Below are 22,585 nucleotides of genomic sequence, written 5' to 3'. Positions count from 1 at the left end.
TAACCTATACCCACGACCATAGGATGGGGTATGCTTATCTAGTCATTTCGTTTGTAACACCTCAAAATATAAGTCTAAGACTCCATAAAGTATATATATTCTATTCGCGATTATATATATATATATATATATATATATATATATATGAAGGGTGATTTTTTTGAGGTTAGGATTTTCATGCATTAGTATTTGACAGATCACGTGGGATTTCAGACATGGTGTCAAAGAGAAAGATGCTCAGTATGCTTTGACATTTCATTATGAATAGACTTACTAACGAGCAACGCTTGCAAATCATTTTCAGTGAATGGGCCCTAGAAAAGTTGGCAGAAAATCCGCTTTTTTATCGACAAATTTTGTTCAGCGACGAGGCTCATTTCTGGTTGAATGGCTACGTAAATAAGCAAAATTGCCGCATTTGGAGTGAAGAGCAACCAGAAGCCGTTCAAGAACTGCCCATGCATCCCGAAAAATGCACTGTTTGGTGTGGTTTGTACGCTGGTGGAATCATTGGACCGTATTTTTTCAAAGATGCTGTTGGACGCAACGTTACGGTGAATGAACACATTTCGAACCGAACACTGATTTTGGTAATAAAATTCAATGATTTGCAAGCGTTGCTCGTTAGTAAGTCTATTCATGATGAAATGTCAAAGCATACTGAGCATCTTTCTCTTTGACACCATGTCTGAAATCCCACGTGATCTGTCAAATACTAATGCATGAAAATCCTAACCTCAAAAAAATCACCCTTATATATATATATATATATATATATATATATATATATATATATATATATATATATATATATATATATATATATATATATATATATATATTTTCGCGATAGCGGTCGAACGCGTTAAGATAACCGTTTGAAATTTTGCACAGATACCTTTTATTGATGTTCAGAATTAGAGATTGGCAATGCTGTTAAATTTAAATACAAGTTGATTTTTTTTCAATTGGCGATTATTTATTTTATTATTTCAATTTATGTATGGTAGAATCCAAAACAATTTTTTTGAGTATTGGAGCACAAGTGCATAATGCAATTGCTGTATTTACAGCTTGGAAACCCAGTTTTGCATAATAAATCTGCCACTTTTGCCCCATTCCGGCCAATGATTACTACCAGTGAGCTATGGGAGGCCACCGTAGTGCAAAGGTTAGCATGTCTGCCTAAACGGTGAACGCTTGGGTTCAAATTCTTGTAAGAACATTAGAAAAGGTAAAATCGAGTTAAGTTCGACCGGGCCGAATCTTATATACCCTCCGCGATGGATCGCATTTGATACGTTCTTTGAATGACTTTCCCAATATATAGGAGATACATCTGCAGATACTGATGGACAGCATTTGTCACGACTATAAGAAGTCATAAAAAATACCACGTTTAAAATTTCATCTAAATAATTGCGCCCCCTAGAGGCTCCAGAAATCAAATCAGGCGATCGGTTGTTATGGGAGCTTTATTGAAGTTCAGAATTAGATATAGCTCCCATATAAACAGACCATAAACTGCAGACTTAACTTCTTGAACCCTTATAAGCCGCATTTTTTATCCGATTTGGCTGAAATTTCGTACGTCGTTTTCTGTTTTGGTTTCCAACTACTGTGCATGGCAGTTCGAATCTTATATATAAAAATCAATTTGTGTTTGTTTGTATGTTTGTGTGTTCCTAATAGACTCAGAAACGGCTGAACCGATTTTCTTGAAATTTTCACAGATGGTGCATAATGATCCCATGGTGAAAATAGGGTACTACATTTTTTGATATCTGAAGGGGGGACGAACCCTTCCCCTTACCCTAATTTTCAGAAACGCCAGATCTCGGAGATGGGTGGTGCGATTTAAGCGAAATTTTGTGTGCTCTCATATAGTACCCTTAACATAAAAATTTGGTATCCAAATTTCGGATGGGGTACCTAGGGGGTCTGCCACATTCTAAAACCTACCAAACATATATTTAGACCAATCTCGACAATATGGGACTCAAATGAAAGGTATTTAGGATAAGAAAACGTATCTGATATCCAATTGTCGGACGAAGTGCTAGGGGGACCACTCCAAACCCCAAATCGGACATATTTACCGACCATGGCAAGTAGAATACGAATCTGATATGCAAATGTGGGACCACGTTTCTGGGGGTCCACCCCTTTCCCAAAACACCCGCCAAACAGGACTTATTTACTGACCATGGCAATATGGGACTCAAATGAAAGGTATTTGCGAGCAAAATTCGAGTCTGATATCCAAATATGTGACCAAGTGAAGGTATTTGCGAGTAGAATACGAATCTGATATCCAAATATGGGACCACGTTTCTGGGGGTAGACCCCTTCCCCAAAACACCCCCCAAACAAGACTCATTTACTGACCATGGGAATATGGGGCTTAAATAAAAGTATTTGAGTGTAGAATTATAATCTGATATCCAAATATGGGACCAAGTGTTTGGGGGGCCGCCTCTCCCCAAGAACATCCCCCAAAGGGGACAAATTTACGACCATAGCAACATGGGGTAAAGAACGAATCTGATATCAATATTTGGGAAAAGTGTCTATGAGGCCACCACACCAACACAACACCACCCAAATACAATAGTAAGTATTTGCCGATTTTTGCAATATGAGGCTCAAATAAGAGGACTTTTAGAGTGGAACACGAATCCGATATATATTTTCAAGGCCAACTCACTGTTTGGCCGCCCATCCCCCAAAACACCCCCATGTTTGCCGACTATGGAAATATGGGGCTCAAATTAAAGGCATTTGGGAGTAGACCAGGTATCTGATATCAATATTAGGGACCAACTGTCTAGGGGACGTCCCACCACCATAACAACCCCCAAATAGGACATATTTCCTCAGCAAGACAATTTGGGTCTTTAAGAGAGTGGAACTCAATATTCATAGTTTTTAGGGCCAATACCCCAAACCGGACATATTTGCTGACTTTTGCAATAAGGAGTTTAAGTGAGATTAGAAAACGGATTTGATATCCAATTTTGAGGCCAATGCCAATATGGGGTTCAAATAAATGACGTATACATAGATATATTAGAATAGAGCACGTTGCTGATATATTTTCCGGGCTTAGTGTTTGGGGGACCACCCCAATCCCCAAAACACCCCTAAATCGGCCATATATGCCGATCATGTCAATATGGAGCTTAAATGAAAGGTATTGGGGGTGGAGCAAGTATTCATACCCACTTTCGGAATCAATTTTCTGGGGTTCAACCCCTTTCCCAAAATATGGGGTTCAAATAAATGATATATAGATATATGCGAATAGAGCACGTTGCTGATATATTTTCCGGGCCATATTTACTAAATCGGCCATATTTACTGACCATGTCAATGTGGTGATTAAATGAAAGGTATTGGGGGGTAGAGCAAGAATTGATACCCACTTTCGGAACCAATTTTCTGGGGGTCAACCCCTTTCCCAAAATACCCCACAAGCGGCTATTTTTAGTGACCATCGCAAAATGAGTCTCAAATAAAGGTATTTGGGAGTATAATACGAATTTGACATCCAAATTTAGGACCATGTATTTAGGGAATCACACCTTCCCCAAACACCCCCAAAGGAAAAAAAATTTTCGACCATGCCAATATGTGGATCAAATGAAAGATATTTGAGATTAGAAAACGAATTTGATAACCTATTTTGGGGCGATGTGTTTGGGGACGCCTCATCCTGTAACCTCCTCTTAAGCCAATGGCAATATGGGGTTAAAATAAATGGTATTTGAGCACGATGCTGATATTTTTTCAGGGCCAAGTATTTGGGGGACCACCTCTCCCCCGAAAACACCACTAAATCAGATATCATGAGAATATCGGGCTGAAATTAAGTATTTTAAGAATGGAGTACACCTTACATCCAAACTTAAATTCGCAGACCAAAAAAGACCATATGGGATTCAGGTGAAGGCACTTATATTGTTAAACTGTAAGTCAAGCGATATACTATTTTCGTAGCATGGTATTTCACTAAGAGATCTTTAATTGTCGAAAATTAATTTCCAAGAAAATTTTTGTTCCATATAAAGTAAAAGAAGGCGCAGCGGAGCGGGCCCGAATCAGCTAGTTAAATATAATATTAGGTTTTTAAATGCATTAGGACCTTTGAAAAGTTTGCTATTTTAGGAGGTAAGAAATTATTCAAGAGATCGGTCTATATTGCAATTATAGATGAAAAGTTCAATTTTCACAATTGTTTTACCAAGAAACGACTTTCATTCTACACAACGCAAGGCAAGTTAATCATGTATGTTTTTTGATGCGACAAGACGGCAACAACAGATAACGGAATTCCAAGATCTAGAAGAATCGTTTCTCAAAAAAATATATGACATTCCAACTTCATTTGATATGGTATTACAGTCGGTAATCAATGTGCACTTTTTGTCAGATGAAATGAGCCCCTTTATTCTTTAAATATCTTACAAAATGTCAATCCTATAACGGATTATATTATGTATTTCAAATGTGATATATTCGCCATTTTCCCACTGGGGTGATACAAGTTTCCTCCATTGCCACCTGTCTCCTCGGAAGGAGAGAATATTCCATTTGCGGAAACAGCAAAATACCTTGGTGTTTTGTTGAACAGGAACTTGAACTTCAAATCCAACATATTGGAAAGGGCTAGAAAGGCATTTCTTGCCCTATGCACCTGCAAGAGAGCCATTGCCAAAAGTTAGGGGTTTAGACCGCGAGTCATGCGTGCATATGCTGTAGTTGTCAGACCTATAATGCTATATGGTGTTGTGGTCTATTGGACGGCGCTTCTAAATTCCACCTACTGTTTAATACTCAACCGGATCTAAAGGATGGCTTATTTGTGCATCATAGCCGCACTGAGGACGAAGCCACCTGTTGCACAGAATTTAATGCTACATCTAATGCATCTGGAGATTGTGGCTACCCAAATTGCAGCGACCACTGGCATGAGGATTAGGGAGCTTTCTCTTTGGCCATATGGCGGCTACGGACACTGTCCTTGATACAATGTTCTATGTTCCTGGCAGTGTTGATTACATCCTACCTGAGCTGCTTTTTGATAAAAAGTACTGATTGAACCTGTTGCTAAAACAAGTTACATAGACTTCTTTACGGATGGTTCCAAACTAAACGACCAGGTTGGTTTTGGGGTGTACTCCAAAGATCTAGAACTGGTCATATCGAAAAGGTTACCCGACCACTGCAGTGTGTATCAAGCGGAGATCCTTGCAATTAAGAAAGTGGTGGAATGGCTAAGATATAATGTTATAACGACGATTGGCATAAATGTCTTCTCAGACAGCTATTAAAATCCCTGGATAACGTATTTCTGAACACAAAAACCGCCCTCGACTGTCGCAGTTCTCTCAACGAGACGGCAGTTCAAAATTCACCTGTTCTGGGTGCCGGGCCACAGAGATATTCCAGGGAATTGTAAAGCGGATGAGCTTGTGAAACTAGGAACTACCTTACAGATTCCAGGGATACTGGAATGTGTAAGGATACTGCCTCTAGCGACATGTAAGATAAGTTCAGGACCAGGCCCAAAGGACACCGAATGATACATGGTCACAAATAGGGGGGTGTGAGCATTCCAAAACTATGTGGCCTAATCTAGACTGGAAGAGGTCTTCTGCTTTGCTGTCACTGGCTAGAATAGACGTCTCAGTCATTGTGTCCGTCATGACAGGCCACTGTCTAATCGAAAACATGCTGACAGACTGAAGGTTCCCAGCAGCAACTTTTGCAGAAGCTGTGTGTGTGTGTCCCGCACAAGCAGTCAGAAGGAGTTCCGCTTTAGCTTCTCATTTCTTTGGGTACCTGTCAAATTTAGCGGATGTGAACATTCGCAAAATTTTGGGCTTTTTAAAGCTATCTGGATGGTTCAACTGTAGGAACAAGAAGGCGTCTTCCTTCTTCTGTTCCTGTAGTATCACAATGGACGAAAACGTCTAAGTGAGAAGGAAATAATTCGCTATTTCGAACACATGACAAATAATCGCATAATAAAATTTCAAACATTTGAAAGACATTGTTGGAATAAATTGTTTCTTTTTTTTCTGTAAATAAACTTTAGCAAACATATAGCAAAACTTGTGCTTAGAAAAACGTTAACAAATATTAAAAAACATTGAAAAATTTCTTAGTTTCAGCCATCACTTTATTGTCTCTTTGCATTCAAATATGCAATGCTTAATATGTTGTTTGCTATCTAATTCTCAAAGTATCAATTTGATTTAGATTATCTTTCTTCTAATCCAATTCTTGGATAAAAGAAAAAAAATTATTTAAATAAAGAGATAATCATCACTTAATCAAATTAAAAAAGTAATTCAATTATTTTTATACCCTCCACAATAGGATGGGGGGTATACTAATTTCGTCATTCTGTTTGTAACTACTCGAAATATTCGTCTGAGACCCCATAAAGTATATATATTCTTGATCGTCGTGAAATTTTATGTCGATCTAGCTATGTCCGTCCGTCTGTCCGTCGAAAGCACGCTAACTTCCGAAGGAGTAAAGCTAGCCGCTTGAAATTTTGCACAAATACTTCCTATTAGTGTAGGTCGGTTGGTATTGTAAATGGGCCATATCGGTCCATGTTTTGATATAGCTGCCATGTAAACCGATCTTGGGTCTTGACTTCTTGAGCCTCTAGAGTGCGCAATTCTTATCCGATTGGAATGAAATTTTGCACGACGTGTTTTGTTATGATATCCAACATCTGTGCCAAGTATGATTCAAATCGGTCCATAGCCTGATATAGCTGTCATATAAACCGATCTTGGATCTTGACTTCTTGAGCCTCTAGAGTGCGCAATTCTTATCCGATTTGTCTGAAATTTTGTACGACGGATTCTCTCATGACCATCAACATACGTGTTTATTATGATCTGAATCGGTCTGTAGCCCGATACAGCTCCCATATAAATCGATCTCTCTATTTTACTTCTTGAGCCCCCAAAGGGCGCAATTCTTATTCGAATTGGCTGACATTTTACATAGGTCTCCAACATGTAATAATATAATAATAGCAGAGCAAATCTTTTCTTTAATCCTTTTTTACCTAAGAAGAGATGCCGGGAGAAGAACTCGGCAAATGCGATCCATGGTGGAGGGTATGTAAGATTCGGCCCGGCCGAACATGTAATAATATAATAATGGCAGAGCAAATCTTTTCTTTTATCCTTTTTTACCTAAGAAGAGATGCCGGGAGAAGAACTCGGCAAATGCGATCCATGGTGGAGGGTATGTAAGATTCGGCCCGGCCGAACTTAGCACGCTTTTACTTGTTTATTGTTACTTTCAACAACTATGTCAAATAAAGTACAAGTCGGTTCATTACATGATATAGCTGCCATATAAACCGATCTGGGATCTTGACTTCTTGAGCCTCTAGAGGTCGCAATTATTATCCGATTTGTACGACGGATTCTCTCATGACCATTAACATACGTGTTTATGATGGTCTGAATCGGTCTATAGGCCGATACAGCTCCCATATAAATCGATCTCTCTATTTTACTTCTTGAGCCCCCAAAGGGCGCAAATCTTATTGGAATTGGTTGACATTTTACACAGGTCTCCAACATATAATTTAATTGTGGTCCAAACCGGGCCATATCTTGAAGTCGCTCTAATAGCATAGCAAATCTTTTCTTATATCACTTTTTGCCTATGAAGAGATGTGGGGAAAAGAACTCGACAAATGCGCTCCATGGTGGAGGGTATATAAGATTCGGCCCGGCCGAACTTAGCACACTTTTACTTGTTTTATCATATTATTTTTATTTGCCCTGAGTAACTAAAAATAAATTCTCAATAACATACAGAACTCAGTCTCAGATGGCGTTTTGAAGTTTTTAATTTAAAAAATCAGTAAAAGCGTGCTAAGTTCGACAGAGCCGAATCTAATATACCCTCCACCATGGATCGCATTTGTCGAGTTCTATGCGCGGTATCTCTTTTTAAGCAAACAAAGAATAATGAATATGAACTGTTATGCTATTGGAGCTATATCAAGTCATAGTCCGATCCGGACCATAAATGAATGCTGAACATTGTAGAAGTCATTGTGTAATATTTCAGTTCATTCGGATAAGAATTGCGCCCTGTAGGGGCTCAAGAAGTAAAATCGGGACATAGGTTTATATAGGAGCTGTATCAAGCTATTGATCGATTCAGACCATATTAGACACGTGTGTTGAAGCTCATGAGAGAAGCTATTGTACAAAATTTCTTCCACATCGGATGCGAATTGCACCCTTTAGAGGCTCAAGAAGTCAAGATACCAGTTGTTGGAAGTGGCAGTGGTTAAGTATCGATTTCCGCCATACTTGGCACAGTTTTTGGAAGTCATAACAAAACACCTCATGCAAAATTGCAGCCAAGTCGAATGAATTAGCTTAAGAGGTCAAGATCCAAGATCGGTTTATATGACAGCTATACGAGATTATGGTCCGATTTGAATCATACTTAACACAGTTGTTGAAAGTGTACTAAAACACTACGTGCAAAATTTCAGTCAAAGCGGACAAGAATTGCGCCCCCGAGAGGCTCAAGAAGTCAAGACCCAAAATCGGTTTATATGGCAGTTATATCAAAACATGGACCGATTTCAATCATACTTAACGCAGTTTTTGGAAGTGATACCAAAACACCACGTGCAAAATTTCAAATCGGGTAAGAATTGCGCCCTCTAGAGGCTCAAGAAGTCAGGACCAAAGATTGGTTTATATGAAATCTATATCAAAACATGGACTGATTTGGCCCATTTACAATCCCAACCGACCTACACTCATAAGAAGTATTTGTGCAAAATTTCAAGCGGCTAGCTTTACTCCGTCGAAAGTTGGCGTGCTTCCGACACACAGACGGACATGGCTAGATCGACATAAAATGACATGATGATCAAGGATTTATACATATACTTTATGGAGTCTCAGACGCATATTTCGAGATGTTACAAACAGAATGACGATATTTGTCTACCCCCATCCTATGGTGGAGGGTATAAAAACGGGTTCGAGTTAATGGGGGGCCGCCCCGACGCCAAAACATTCTAAAATAGGTTTATTGGACGATAATAACAAAATAGGGCTCAAATGAAAGGTATTGGGGTGTAGATTACGCATATGGTTAGGAAGGAGGTATAGGCTATGTAATTTGTTGACGTTGGAAGGACCCTCCCCCACTACCCCAAAAAGGCCAACCAAAATTAAAAGTGAACCGATAGGGACAATTTAGGAATCAAATGAAAGATATTTGAGAGAAGAATGCGAATGTGGTAGAAAACCTTGGATTCAAGTATCCAAGGAGTCGCCCAAACCCAAAAACTACTCCAAACATACGTATTGGACGTACATGTCAATATAGCACTCAAATGAAATGTATTCGGGAGTAGACCACGAATATGACAAAGAAAATAGGTCCAAGCAATATATTGTCGCCCCATCCCCGATAAGTCCCAAATGGGAATATTATTCGATCATAGCTTGATGGAACTCAAATGAAAGGCATTTGAGAGCAGAATTCCCCATTACTTGGACGTTCGTTTTTACGTGCTTTCAACTTTAAATTGCTGCAAGTGAACAATGTAAATTGCCCAAATTTAAATTCCGTGATCGAGCAGTTGAGAATGGAATTTTCTGAGGTTTTTGAGGAAAAATTGGGTGAATATAATATCAATGCTGTTTCACTGAGGGTTGCTGAAAATGCAACACCTGTATTTTGTAAACCAAGGCCTGTCCCTTTGGCTTGGAAAGACAAGATTGAGGCGAAATTACGCGATTTAATTGCGACTGGTGTGTTGGAACCAGTAGATAACTCCGATTGGGGTACACCTTTAGTACCAATTTCGAAACCAAATGGCGATTTTCGCATTTGTGGAGACTATAAAGTCACAATTAATAAGTTTTTGGAGGATTTCAAGTATCCTTTGCCTCGGATTGAAGAAATTTTTGCTTCTTTGGAGGGTGGTGAACTTTTCACTAAACTTGATTTGTCGAATGCCTACAATCAACTTGTTCTTGATGAGGATTCCCAACTGTTGTGTGCGTGGAGTACGCACATTGGAACTTTAAAAGTAAAACGTTTACCTTTTGGTGTTAAGACAGCAGCAGCTATTTTTCAAAAAACTATGGAAAATCTATTCAGAGGAATTCCATATGTTGTAGTATATCAAGATGATATTACAGTCACTGGTAAAAATATGCAGGAACACATAGGTACGTTGCGTTTGGTTCTACAAAAATTACAAAGTTCTGGATTAAAACTGAATTTAAAGAAGTCTGAATTTTTCAAATCCAAAATATCGTATTTGGGTTTTAATATTGATAAAAATGGACTTAGCAAAAATAATGATCGAATTTCGAGCTTAATTTCTGCCCCGATTCCTACAAATGTTTCGGAATTAAGAGCTTTCGTTGGTATGGCGAACTATTATTCCAGATTTATTGAGAATTTTGCGCAAATCATGTCTCATTTTTACCACTTGTTGGGTAAGGGCGTTCCGTTTGTCTGGTCGGATGATTGTCAGCAGGCGTATGATTTGATTAAAAAGTTTGTAACTTCAGATCGGGTTCTGGTCCATTTCAACCCTGAATTACCAATATTATTAACAACGGATGCTTCGAATAGTGCAGTAGCAGGAATTTTATCTCACCAATTTTCGGATGGTCTCAAGCCCATTGCTTTTGTTTCAAGAGCATTATCAAAAAGTGAGAAAAATTATAGTACACTTGAAAAAGAGGCGTTGGCGATTGTGTTTTGTGTAACAAAACTCAAACAGTATTTACTTGGAAATACTTTTGTACTAAGAACGGACCATCGTCCGTTACTTGCAATTTTTGGTGCAAATAAAGGTTTGCCTATGATGGCCTCAGCACGTATGCAACGCTGGGCACTGATTTTATCCGGTTTTAATTACACCGTTGAACATGTTAAGGGAGTGCAAAATGAAGCTGATGCTATTTCTAGAATGCCCCAAAGAAATGTTGAGAGCAATAATATTGAATATTCCTATATAAATTTCATAGAAAATGAGGAAAATTTCAACTTGAATTTCAAGACTGTATCTCGTGAAATGAGACGTGACACTGTTTTGTCAAAAGTAGTAGAATGTATTGCAAGTGGAACCCTGCACAATTTAAAAGATGATTTGTATACGCCATATCGTGAAAAAGATACACAACTTTCTGTCGAAAATGATTGCGTTCTGTGGGGATACAGAATCGTAATTCCAGAGAAACTGAGATCTGCAATCTTAACAGAATTACATCGTTCCCATTTGGGAATTGTAAAAACAAAGGCTTTGGCTAGATCGTATATATGGTGGCCTGGTTTTGATAAAGATATCGAAAATTTAATCAGGAATTGTATTCATTGTCAAAAATTGCAATCCAGCCCGGAAAAGAGCAGCCTAATTCCATGGGTGCCTGATGGTTCTGTGTGGAGCAGAATACACATTGATTATGCTGGCCCGATTAAAAATTTTCATTTCTTCATTATCATCGATGCTTTTTCAAAATTCGTCGAAGTATTTAAAACCAAAGATTTAACAACTGCTTTTACAATTAGAAAGCTGAGAGAACTGTTCTCACGCTATGGTTTGGTTGACACGCTCGTTAGTGACAACGGACCACAGTTCACATCATATGAATTCAAGAATTTCTTGGCCTTAAATGGTATAAAACATGTCTTGACTCCTCCGGGACATCCGTCCACAAATGGTCAAGCAGAAAATTTTGTCAAAACTTTTAAAAAGTCTATTTTAGCAAATTTAGACCAAAACAAAGATGCCAATTTGGATCAAATATTATGTCGTTTCCTAATGGATTACAGAAACATGAAACATTGCACAACAACTGAATCTCCAGCTATGCTGTTCTTTGGCAGGAAACTGAAAACCAGATTTAGTCTTCTAAAACCCCCAACAACAAAACAAAACATACTTAAGTCTCAAGACAACAACATAGTTCATCACAACGGTAATCGCAAAGAGTTTTTTTGTGAAGGTGAAACTGTGTTAGTACGCGATTATCGAAATCCAAATAAACCTAGTTGGACTAAGGCAGTAATTCAACGGCAACTAGGTCCACAATCTTACTCCTGCGTTTTGTCTCACAACAACAACGTCATCAAACGTCATCTTGATCAAATTCGTGGTCATAATCTAACACAACAACAACAGCCAATCGAGCAACCAACAACAACTAACAGAACCAGGGTCCGGGGTTCTTTTCAATCCCGGCACGGACCAAAAGCCGATGAAGATTCCATCCGGATTGACCCGATGGAATCTTCATCGGCAAGGGCTGCCGCCTCAGTGTACGTGTTCGTCTTTTTTCGTCATGGGAGAGGCACATCCCGGAGTGCCTTCTCCGTATGCTTTTGGTCCGTGCCGGGATTGAAAAGAACCCCGGACCCTGGTTCTGTTCCGTTTGCCAGAACCGCCTTCATCATCGGTCAGTGTCGGTGAGGTGTAACAGGTGCTTGGAGTGGGTACATTTCCATTCTTGCTCTGGCCTAACTTCGCTACGGGAGTATAGTCATACTGGCTATGTCGCTAGGTGCTGTGCGAACATAGCCAGCAGTGGGTCACAAGCGTCGCCGTCGTCGCCTTCGGCGTCCTCGTCGTCGGACTATGTGACCCCCCCGACCTCTCCCGTACGGCAATTTATGCAAAGACAGCACCCTAGCCCTACTATTGCCAGGCCAGTGTCGGGAAATGCATCGTTCCTGCAGTTAAACTGCAATGGACTGCGAGGCAAGATTGATGAGATTGTAGATTTTATGAGTCGTAAGAGCATATCGGTCGCAGCGATCCAGGAGACAAAGCTGACTAACACCTGCAGCTTGCACAGTTGTCACGGCTACAATGTGCTACGTAAGGATCGCTCAAGGAGTGGAGGTGGGGGATTGGCCTTCGTTATACACCATTCCGTGCAGTATAGACCTATCTCGCCTGCGCTTGACGCTAGTGACCCATACATGGAATGTATGGGGGTAGCAGTCTGGTCTGGTACTGCCGAGATAGAGATATACAACGTGTATATACCGCCGGTTGGCAGCTGTGTCCCGATTAATGGCCAGGCCTACAGCCCCGACATAAGTGGGTTGCTATCTGGCCATAGTCGTCTGGTTCTGGGGGATTTCAATGCACATCACTCGTCATGGCATTCTCCCCTAGGCAACGACCAGCGTGGCATAGCTTTGGCAGAGCAGATAGATAGCTCCACGTTTTGCACGGTGAATGAGGAAGCCCCCACTAGGATTACGAGGAGGTGCAGCAGCTCGCCAGACATCTCAATCGCATCCCCTGATCTCCTGAGTGACGTATCCTGGCAAGCTGTCATCTCTTTGGGGTCAGACCACCTCCCCATAATCCTCACCATCGACCGACCACCCGACTTCATAACCTCTGAGCGCCGAACGTTCATCAACTACAAGAAGGCCAATTGGACTGGCTTCAGAGAGTATACCAATCGCCGCTTCAATGAACTGCCACCCCCCTCTGATGTGCTTGTGGCCGAGAGGAAATTCCGAGACATCATCAACGCAGCAGCCGCTCGCTTTATACCAGCCGGTCGAATACCGCAAGTGCGACCCAATTTCCCGGCGCAAGCAGTGGTACTCGCAGACGAGCGTGATGGGATTCGTGCTATGGACCCCGCTAACCCCAGAATCAGCGAGCTGAATCTGGAAATAAACAGGGTAGTCAACGAACATAAGCGGAATTTGTGGCTGGAACACTTGGAGCAATGTAACTTAGGCACCGGTGCAGGCAAATTGTGGGCCACTGTTAAGTCTCTCTCGAACCCCGGTAGACGGGACGACAGGACCTCAGTCACTTTTGGCGAGTTAACCGTGACTGATCCGAAGAGATGCGCCAGGTTGTTCAACCGTCAATTTATCGTGCATCCCGAGAGAGACAGGGCAAGGAGGAGAGCCATTCGCCGTATTCGTGGTCTCCGAGCCGATGAACAGCCATCACAATTTACCGTGGGCGAAGTTACGAATGTCATCCGTGGCGCCAAATCTTCCAAGGCGTTGGGCCCCGACGGAATCTCTACATTGATGCTGAAGAATCTGGATTTACCTGGAGTTGAGTACCTTACCACTGTCCTTAACCTGTCATTGAACACTCTTATAGTTCCCGATGTCTGGAAAATGGGCAGAGTGATCCCGCTACTGAAGCCTGGTAAAGACCCGAGTTTGGGGGAGTCGTACAGACCGATCTCCCTTCTCTCACCAGTGGCTAAGACGCTTGAGGCATTACTCCTCCCGAGCCTCGTAGGAGAATTTCCATTCGCCGAGCATCAACACGGATTTCGGAGACTGCACAGCACAACAACAGCTTTGCATGCCATCACCACACACATTTGCCGTGGCTTCAATCAACCCAGGCCATGTGATAGGACGGTCCTCGTGGCATTGGACCTATCGAAGGCATTTGACACGGTCAGCCATGCCAAATTATTTGAGGACATCGCCAACACGTCCCTCCAGCCAGGCCTTAAACGTTGGGTCGCGAATTATCTGTGTGGCCACCAGTCATTTGTGGAATTTAGGGATAAGAAGTCAAAACACCGTAGAGTGAAACAGGGAGTTCCCCAAGGCGGTGTGATATCTCCGGCTCTGTTTAACCTCTACCTATCCTCCATCCCACCTCCTCCAGACGGCATAGAGATCGTATCATTTGCGGACGACTGTACGATCTTGGCATCAGGCCCCCCACCCATTGATGACATCTGCGATAGGTTGAACGTCTACCTCAACGAGCTTGCCTCATATTTCGCTGCAAGAAATCTGAAGATATCCGCCACCAAATCTTCAGCCACACTGTTCACTACAAATACGCGTGAGGTGAATTCTGAGCTGACTGTGATGGTCGATGGAGAATTGATTCCGACCATCAAGTGTCCCAAAATACTTGGCGTCACATTTGACAGCTCCTACACTTTCTCCCCACATGCCACAGCAATCTGCAATAAAGTCAAAAGTAGAAACAAGGTCCTCAAGCCACTCGCTGGCAGCACTTGGGGTGCAGACAAAGAAACCTTGTTGACCACGTACAAAGCAATTGGCCGGTCTGTGGTAAGTTATGCAGCGCCAGTGTGGTCACGTCAGCTTTGTGACACGCAGTGGAATAATATTCAGATCTGTCAGAATGCCGCCCTCCGAACTGCGACGGGCTGCCTCCTCAGTTTTCATGTGGACCACCTCCATCAGGAAACAAAGATCCTACCAGTGCGAAGACATAACTACATGCTGTCTAAGCAATACCTTTTGGGCTGTTATCGCAGAAACCATCCAAATCATCATCTTGTGGATAGATACCCACCGCCCAGAAGCCTTAAGGTAGATCTACATGATCTAGAGCGTGAGGTCCAGCGCTACAAGAGAGAACCTCTAGATCAAGCGGCATATCAAGCGGGTCTGAACGACATTCATGCAGACACGGTAGCAGACGCGTTAACTGGCTACCGGGTGAATGTAGTCCTTGGAGAACGACCGCCACCCATTGCACCCGAAGAAATCGACCTCCCCCGGCAAACCAGAGTGATTCTGGCTCAATTACGTTCCGGCAGATGCAGCCGCCTCAATTCTCACAGAGCTAGGATTGATGCCGACGTGCAAGATGTATGTCCCGACTGTAACCAGGGACCGCACGATACACGTCACCTGTTTAACTGCCCGGCCAGACCCACTCGACTCAGACCCAGATCCCTGTGGACGCACTCCATCTTAGTCGCGGAGTTCCTGGGTCTTGACACTCAACAGAATCAAGCAGACGAAAGATAGTACACAATAAACTGCTACAACAACAACAACAACTAATAACAACAACACATCATCATCTGAACCTGTTCCTATGCAAATGAATGAGGATGTTTCACTCACTAGAATGGAGCTCAGACCACGAGAGGGAGGTAGAGTTGTAAAGAAATAACTCAATTACAATTTTCTATGTATTTTCAATATAAAATCATTTATTTATTATCAGCTTTAGGAGGAGCATATAGAGTATTAATTGTTAAGTACCACTCTAATACACAATTATACATTGTACATAAATCTTAACATTCTAACATCTTAACACTCTCTCTCATATCTGTTGTCATAAGTTGATGTATCTCATAGACACATACACACATACACCTGTTTATACATATATTTAGTACTAAGCTCTCATTAGTAGTTCTTGCAGCTTTGATTTGCAATAAAGAAGACAGTAAGCATTTGAATACTTACAAGGCCGCTTGTTTCTCTTAACATAATAGTGTAATACACTACACTTAGCACAGTTGTTGGATATCATAACAAAACACATCGTGCAAAATCTCATTCCAATCGGGTAAGAATTGCGCATTCTAGAGGTTCAAGAAGTCAAGACCCAAAATCGGTTTATATGGCAGCTATATCAAATCATGGACCGATATGGCCCATTTACAATCCGAACCGACCTACACCAATAAGAAGTATTTGTGCAAAATTTCAAGCGGCTAGCTTTACTCCTTCGGAAGTTAGCGTGCTTTCGACAGACAGACGGACGGACATGGCTAGATCGATATAAAATGTCACGACGATCAAGAATATATATGCTTTATGGGGTCTCAGACGAATATTTCGAGTAGTTACAAACAGAATGACGAAATTAGTATACCCCCCACCCTATGGTGGAGGGTATAAAAATTTGATCAAAGTAACTGGGGGGCCGCCCAAAACCCAAAACCCCCTAAAATAGGGTTTTTGGACGACCATGACAATATGGGACTCAAAAGAAAGGTATTCGGGAGTAGATTGCGAAAATGTCAGGAAGTAGAAATAGGCTTTATAATTTGTTGATTTCCGAAGGGGGCGGACCCTTCGCCGTTACCCAAAAATACCACCCAAAATCAAAAGTGGTCAGTCCTCTACGGGACAATACGGGAATCAAGTGAAAGGTATTTTATTAAAATTTGGGTCTAAGTACCCATCGGGCTGCCCAACCTCAAAGTTCCCCCAAATAGACATATTTGATGTTCATTTCACTATGGGCCTCAAATGAACACCTGATAGAAGATTGCGAATCTGGCATACAAAATCATATCGAAGTATAGGGGGTCACCCTATCCCCAAAAACGCCTTAAGTGGACATATGACCCATCATGACTATATGGGACACGGTTTTTATACCCACCACCGAAGGATGGGGGTATATTCATTTTGTCATTCCGTTTGCAATACATCGAAATATTAATTTCCGACCCTATTAAGTATATATATTATTGTTTTTTTGTTTTGTTGATGGGCTTTTTTGGTCAGGTTGAGGATTTTTTAAATAAAACAAATCGTTTTCATTTTTTCTCTCGACGTTTCGTTGGTTATTTTTTCCAACTTCATCAGGACAGAGTTTATTGAAGTTCCTGTTTAAAGTATTCTTGTATAAAGTATATGTTTTGTATTGCTTAGTTTTTTCATTTAGACTTACGATTAATTTTACATCTTCGTTGAATTACTTATATTACTATAAAAACTGGACACCACGACACAGAAAATATAATAATATAAATAATTGCACTTTGAGGGAAGTATATAAAGTCTAAACTTATTACTAATATCACAGAACAGTCGTTTTTCAAGTTATTGCAATGGAATACTGCAGCTTAGTGTTGTCTTTGTCTTCTTTGGTGTTTATCGACTCTTTAAGTCTTTGTTGAATCCGTAGGCTCTCTAATGTGTATCGCTTGTTCTCTATTTTCTCTCTGTCAAGTACTCTTACTGTCTTAAAGTTTGCCGCATGTCCGCTCTCTTTTATATGTTGTGCTAGTGCTGTCGATTGTCTCCCTTTTCTTATGTCGGCTTCGTGCTCAGCCAACCTAGTGCCTAGTGTGCGTCTGGTGGTTCCCACATATTTTTTGTTGCATTTTTCTTGTTGATCTCCATCACACGTAATTTCGTATACGACGTCGTATACTGTGTATAATGTGTATATAGAGAACAAGCGATACACATTAGAGAGCCTACGGATTCAACAAAGACTTAAAGAGTCGATAAACACCAAAGAAGACAAAGACAACACTAAGCTGCAGTATTCCATTGCAATAACTTGAAAAACGACTGTTCTGTGATATTAGTAATAAGTTTAGACTTTATATACTTCCCTCAAAGTGCAATTATTTATATTATTATATTTTCTGTGTCGTGGTGTCCAGTTTTTATAGTAATATAAGTAATTCAACGAAGATGTAAAATTAATCGTAAGTCTAAATGAAAAAACTAAGCAATACAAAACATATACTTTATACAAGAATACTTTAAACAGGAACTTCAATAAACTCTGTCCTGATGAAGTTGGAAAAAATAACCAACGAAACGTCGAGAGAAAAAATGAAAACGATTTGTTTTATTTAAAAAATCCTCAACCTGACCAAAAAAGCCCATCAACAAAACAAAAAAACATTAAATATTCACATTGGTCATCAAAAACACAAAAACAAAATATATATTATTGATCAGCATAAAAATCTAAGACGATCTAGTCATGTCCGTCTGTCTGTTGAAATCACGCTACAGTCTTCAAAAATAGAGATATTGAGCTGAAATTTTGCACGGATTCTTTGTTTGTCTATAAGCAGGTTAAGTTCGAAGATAGGCTATATCGGACTATATGTCGATATAGCTCCCATATAGACCGATCCGCCGATTTAGGGTCTTAGGCCAATAAAAGTCACATTTATTATCCGATATTGCTGAAATTTGTGACAGTGAGTTGTGTTAGGCCCTTCAATATCCTTTATCAAGTTGGCCTAGATCGGTCCAGATTTGGATATAGCTGCCATATGGACCGATCCTCTGATTTAGGGTCTTAGGCCCATAAAAGCCACATTTATTATCCAATTTTGCTGAAATTTGGGACAGTGAGTTAAGTTATGCCCCATGACATACTTCTGTATTATGGCACAGATCAGTCCAGATGTGGATATAGCTGCCATATAGACCAATCTCTCGGTTTTAGGTTTTAGGGCCATAAAAAGCGGATTTATTGTCCGATGTCGCCGCAATTTGGGACAGTGAGTTGTGTTAGGCCCTTCGACATCCTTCCTCAATTTGCCTCAGATCGGTCCAGATTTGTATATCTTACTATCTTACTCATTTACCTCTTTTAATTAAGTTGTTCAACTTTTTTTAGGATGAGTTAACGATTTTCATGTTTTTTTAACACTCTTATAAAACAAGGTTTTTTTCCAAAACTAATTTGTCAACTCACTCCCTAGATAATAGCTACTAACCGAACCCGTGCACAGCTGACTGCCAACTTATCAGCTGTAAGCTTAAACAACACATGAGACTATCTTTTTGCGAAAGAATCAAAGAAAAATATGTAAAATAGCTGTACTTAGACGCCCATAAACACAATATTGCATATACGCAACATCGGGCATGAGAGGATTAAGAATGCTTTTATGATTAAGGTTATAATAAAAAGTACTCGCCGTCGTACGAAAAGTGTATTTACAGGAGTACATATGGCAACCAAATGTCTGCAAATAAAAATGGCTTTTACTTAATTAATTTTTGTTTGATTAAAAAAGACAATGACGTTTCATTCAGAAACGAATTAAAAATTCTTTAAATACTTTGAAATGGCAACAATTTTCTTAAGTTAAAAAGTACAACAACGTTGAGTAGACTTCGAAATCAACTTTTCTATGATTTCTACTTTTTATACCCTCCACCATAAGATGGGGGGTATACTAATTTCGTCATTCTGTTTGTAACTACTCGAAATATTCGTCTGAGACCCCATAAAGTATATATATTCTTGATCGTCGTGACATTTTATGTCGATCTAGCCATGTCCGTCCGTCTGTCCGTCCGTCCGTCCGTCCGTCCGTCCGTCCGTCCGTCCGTCCGTCCGTCCGTCCGTCCGTCTGTCTGTCGAAAGCACGCTAACTTCCGAAGGAGTAAAGCTAGCCGCTTGAAATTTTGCACAAATACTTCTTATTAGTGTAGGTCGGTTGGTATTGTAAATGGGCCATATCGGTCCATGTTTTGATATAGCTGCCATATAAACCGATCTTGGGTCTTGACTTCTTGAGCCTGTAGAGTGCGCAATTCTTATCCGATTGGAACGAAATTTTGCATGACGTGTTTTGCTATGATATCCAACAACTGTGCCAAGTATGGTTCAAATCGGTCCATAACCTGATATAGCTGCCATATAAACCGATCTTGGGTCTTGACTTCTTGAGCCTCTAGCGTGCGCAATTCTTATCCGATTGAAATGAAATTTTGCACGACGTCTTTTCTTATTATATCCAACAATAGTGCCAAGTATGGTTCAAATCGGTCCATAACCTGATATAGCTACCATATAAACCGATCTTGGGTCTTGACTTCTTGAGCCTCTAGAGTGCGCAATTCTTATCCGATTGGAATGGAATTTCGCACGACGTGTTTTGTTATGATACCCAACAACTGTGCCAAGTATGGTTCTAATCGGTCCATAACCTGATATAGCTACCATATAAACCGATCTTGGGTCTTGACTTCTTGACCCCTAGAGGTCGCAATTATTATCCGATATGCCTGAAATTTTGTACGACGGATCCTCTCATGACCATCAACAAACGTGTTTATTATGGTCTGAATCGGTCTATAGCCCGATACAGATCCCATATAAATCGTTCTCTCTATTTTACTTCGGGAGCCCCAATGGGCGCAATTCTTAACGCAACATATAATTTAATTTTGGTCCGAACCGGACCATATCTTGATATCGTTTTAATAGCAGAGTAACTCTTTTCTTATATCCTTTTTTGCCTAAGAAGAGATGCCGGAAAAAGAACTTGACAAATGCGATCCATGGTGGACGGTATATAAGATTCGGCCCGGCCGAACTTAGCACGCTTTTACTTGTTTATCATGTTTTCATATGTGAATGTGTGTTTTGTATTTTATCTGCGTGTGGGCTTGAGTAACAAGATGACAATAAACGGGAGAATCGTTAATGCCACCACAATCACTAATGGGTAGATGCCTTAAGTCCTTGCCCGGGAGTCCTCTGTACAGAAATTGAATGTTTTGGCAACGACGCAACAATAAAGCGCACGCAGGAATAGTAGGGGCAGGGGATTTGAATCTTTGACATTTGTCCGCCATTAGAAAATCGATGTCGTTCGTTATATTCTTTGTCAAATCATCCATCGCATCAGAACGTTTCACATAACATTCTTCAAACATGAAAACATAGATAAGAAAACATTCCGCAAGGAAAAAGTTTCTTAATTGTTGGTGTTTGTCAATTTCAATAATGTGGTTGCTTTCAAATCGCTTTATTTTTATTATTCTATTGGCATTTACAGCTTAAATGTGGTTCACTGACATTTTAGTATAAGTTTTGATATGGATTCTGTACGAATCCACATTAGATATCAAGAGACTTTTTTTGTCTAAGTAAAACTTAGCCTCAAGAAATGAATGATAGTATCAAATATAAAATGTTTTAAATTTGTATGTGTCTAATGCTCAAATTTAAGAATAGTAAGTTCACGAATGTTGTCCCTTCCCAACCACAGCACATTGATATAAAAACTGTACTTGGTTGATTGAATTTGGTGGCCAATTGTGATCGCCTGATCCAGAAATAATAGGGCCCTGAAACTTTTCCCATAAAAGAGCGATGTTTTCGTTGCTTGGCATGTAGCGTTGTCTACGCTGATATACGAGGATTGTATTATGTAGTCAACAAGTAAAAGCGTGCTAAGTTCGGCCGGGCCGAATCTTATATACCCTCCACCATGGATCGCATTTGTCAAGTTCTTTTCCCGGCATCTCTTCTTAGGCAAAAAAGGATATAAGAAAAGATTTGCTCTGCTTTTAGAGCGATATCAAGATATGGTCCGTTTCGGACCACAATTAAATTATATGTTGGAGACCTGTGTAAAATTTCAGCCAATTCGAATAAGAATTGTGCTCATTGGGGGCTCAAGAAGTTAAATAGAGAGAACGATTTATATGGGAGCTGTATCGGGCAATAGACCGATTCACACCATAATAAACACGTTTGTTGATGGTCATGAAAGGATCCGTGGTAAAAAATTTCAGGCATTTCGGATAATAATTGCGACCTCTAGGGATCAAGAAGTCAAGATCCCAGATCGGTTTATATGGCAGCTATGTCAGGTTATTGACCGATTTGAACGTTATTTGACACAGTTGTTAAAAGTAAGAATAAAATACGTCATGCAAAATTTCAGCCAAATCGGATAGGAATTGGGCCCTCTAGAAGCTCAAGAAGTAAAATCCCCAGATCTGTTTATATGACAGCTATATCAGGTTATGGACCGATTTGAACCATACTTGGCACAGTTGTTGGATGTCATAACAAAATACTACGTGCCAAAATCATTTAAATCGGATAAGAATTGCGCACTCTAGAGGCTCAAGAATTCAAGACCCAAGATCGGTTTATATGGCAGCTATATCAAAACATGGACCGATATGAACCATACTTGCTAAAATTGTTGGATATCATAACAAAACACGTCGTGCAAAATTTCATTCCAATCGG

The 22,585-nt window shown here is 40.3% G+C and overlaps 1 protein-coding gene across 1 annotated transcript; it reads left to right on the top strand.

Annotated features, from left to right (window-relative positions):
* Window positions 1-9,664: 9,664 nt before the first annotated feature.
* On the top strand, window positions 9,665-19,358 carry LOC131996828 (uncharacterized protein K02A2.6-like). Its single transcript, XM_059366865.1, has 2 exons — window positions 9,665-12,100; window positions 19,287-19,358. The coding sequence occupies exons 1-2, from the start codon at window positions 9,665-9,667 to the stop codon at window positions 19,356-19,358; spliced, it is 2,508 nt and encodes an 835-aa protein (XP_059222848.1).
* Window positions 19,359-22,585: the final 3,227 nt, after the last annotated feature.

This window comes from Stomoxys calcitrans, chromosome 1 (assembly GCF_963082655.1).
Source record: "Stomoxys calcitrans chromosome 1, idStoCalc2.1, whole genome shotgun sequence".
Taxonomy (NCBI): domain Eukaryota; kingdom Metazoa; phylum Arthropoda; class Insecta; order Diptera; family Muscidae; genus Stomoxys; species Stomoxys calcitrans.
The sequence above is the reverse complement of the archived record's forward strand: the minus strand, read 5'-3'. Positions and strand labels throughout refer to the sequence as shown.

Excerpts from the sequence above, each read along its gene's own strand:
- LOC131996828 (XM_059366865.1), top strand. The coding sequence starts at position 9,665 with ATGGAATTTTCTGAGGTTTTTGAGGAAAAATTGGGTGAATATAATATC. Across the intron at positions 12,101-19,286 it reads AACCTAGTTGGACTAAGGCA|ATAATAGCTACTAACCGAAC; the intron begins GTAATTCAACGG and ends CTCACTCCCTAG.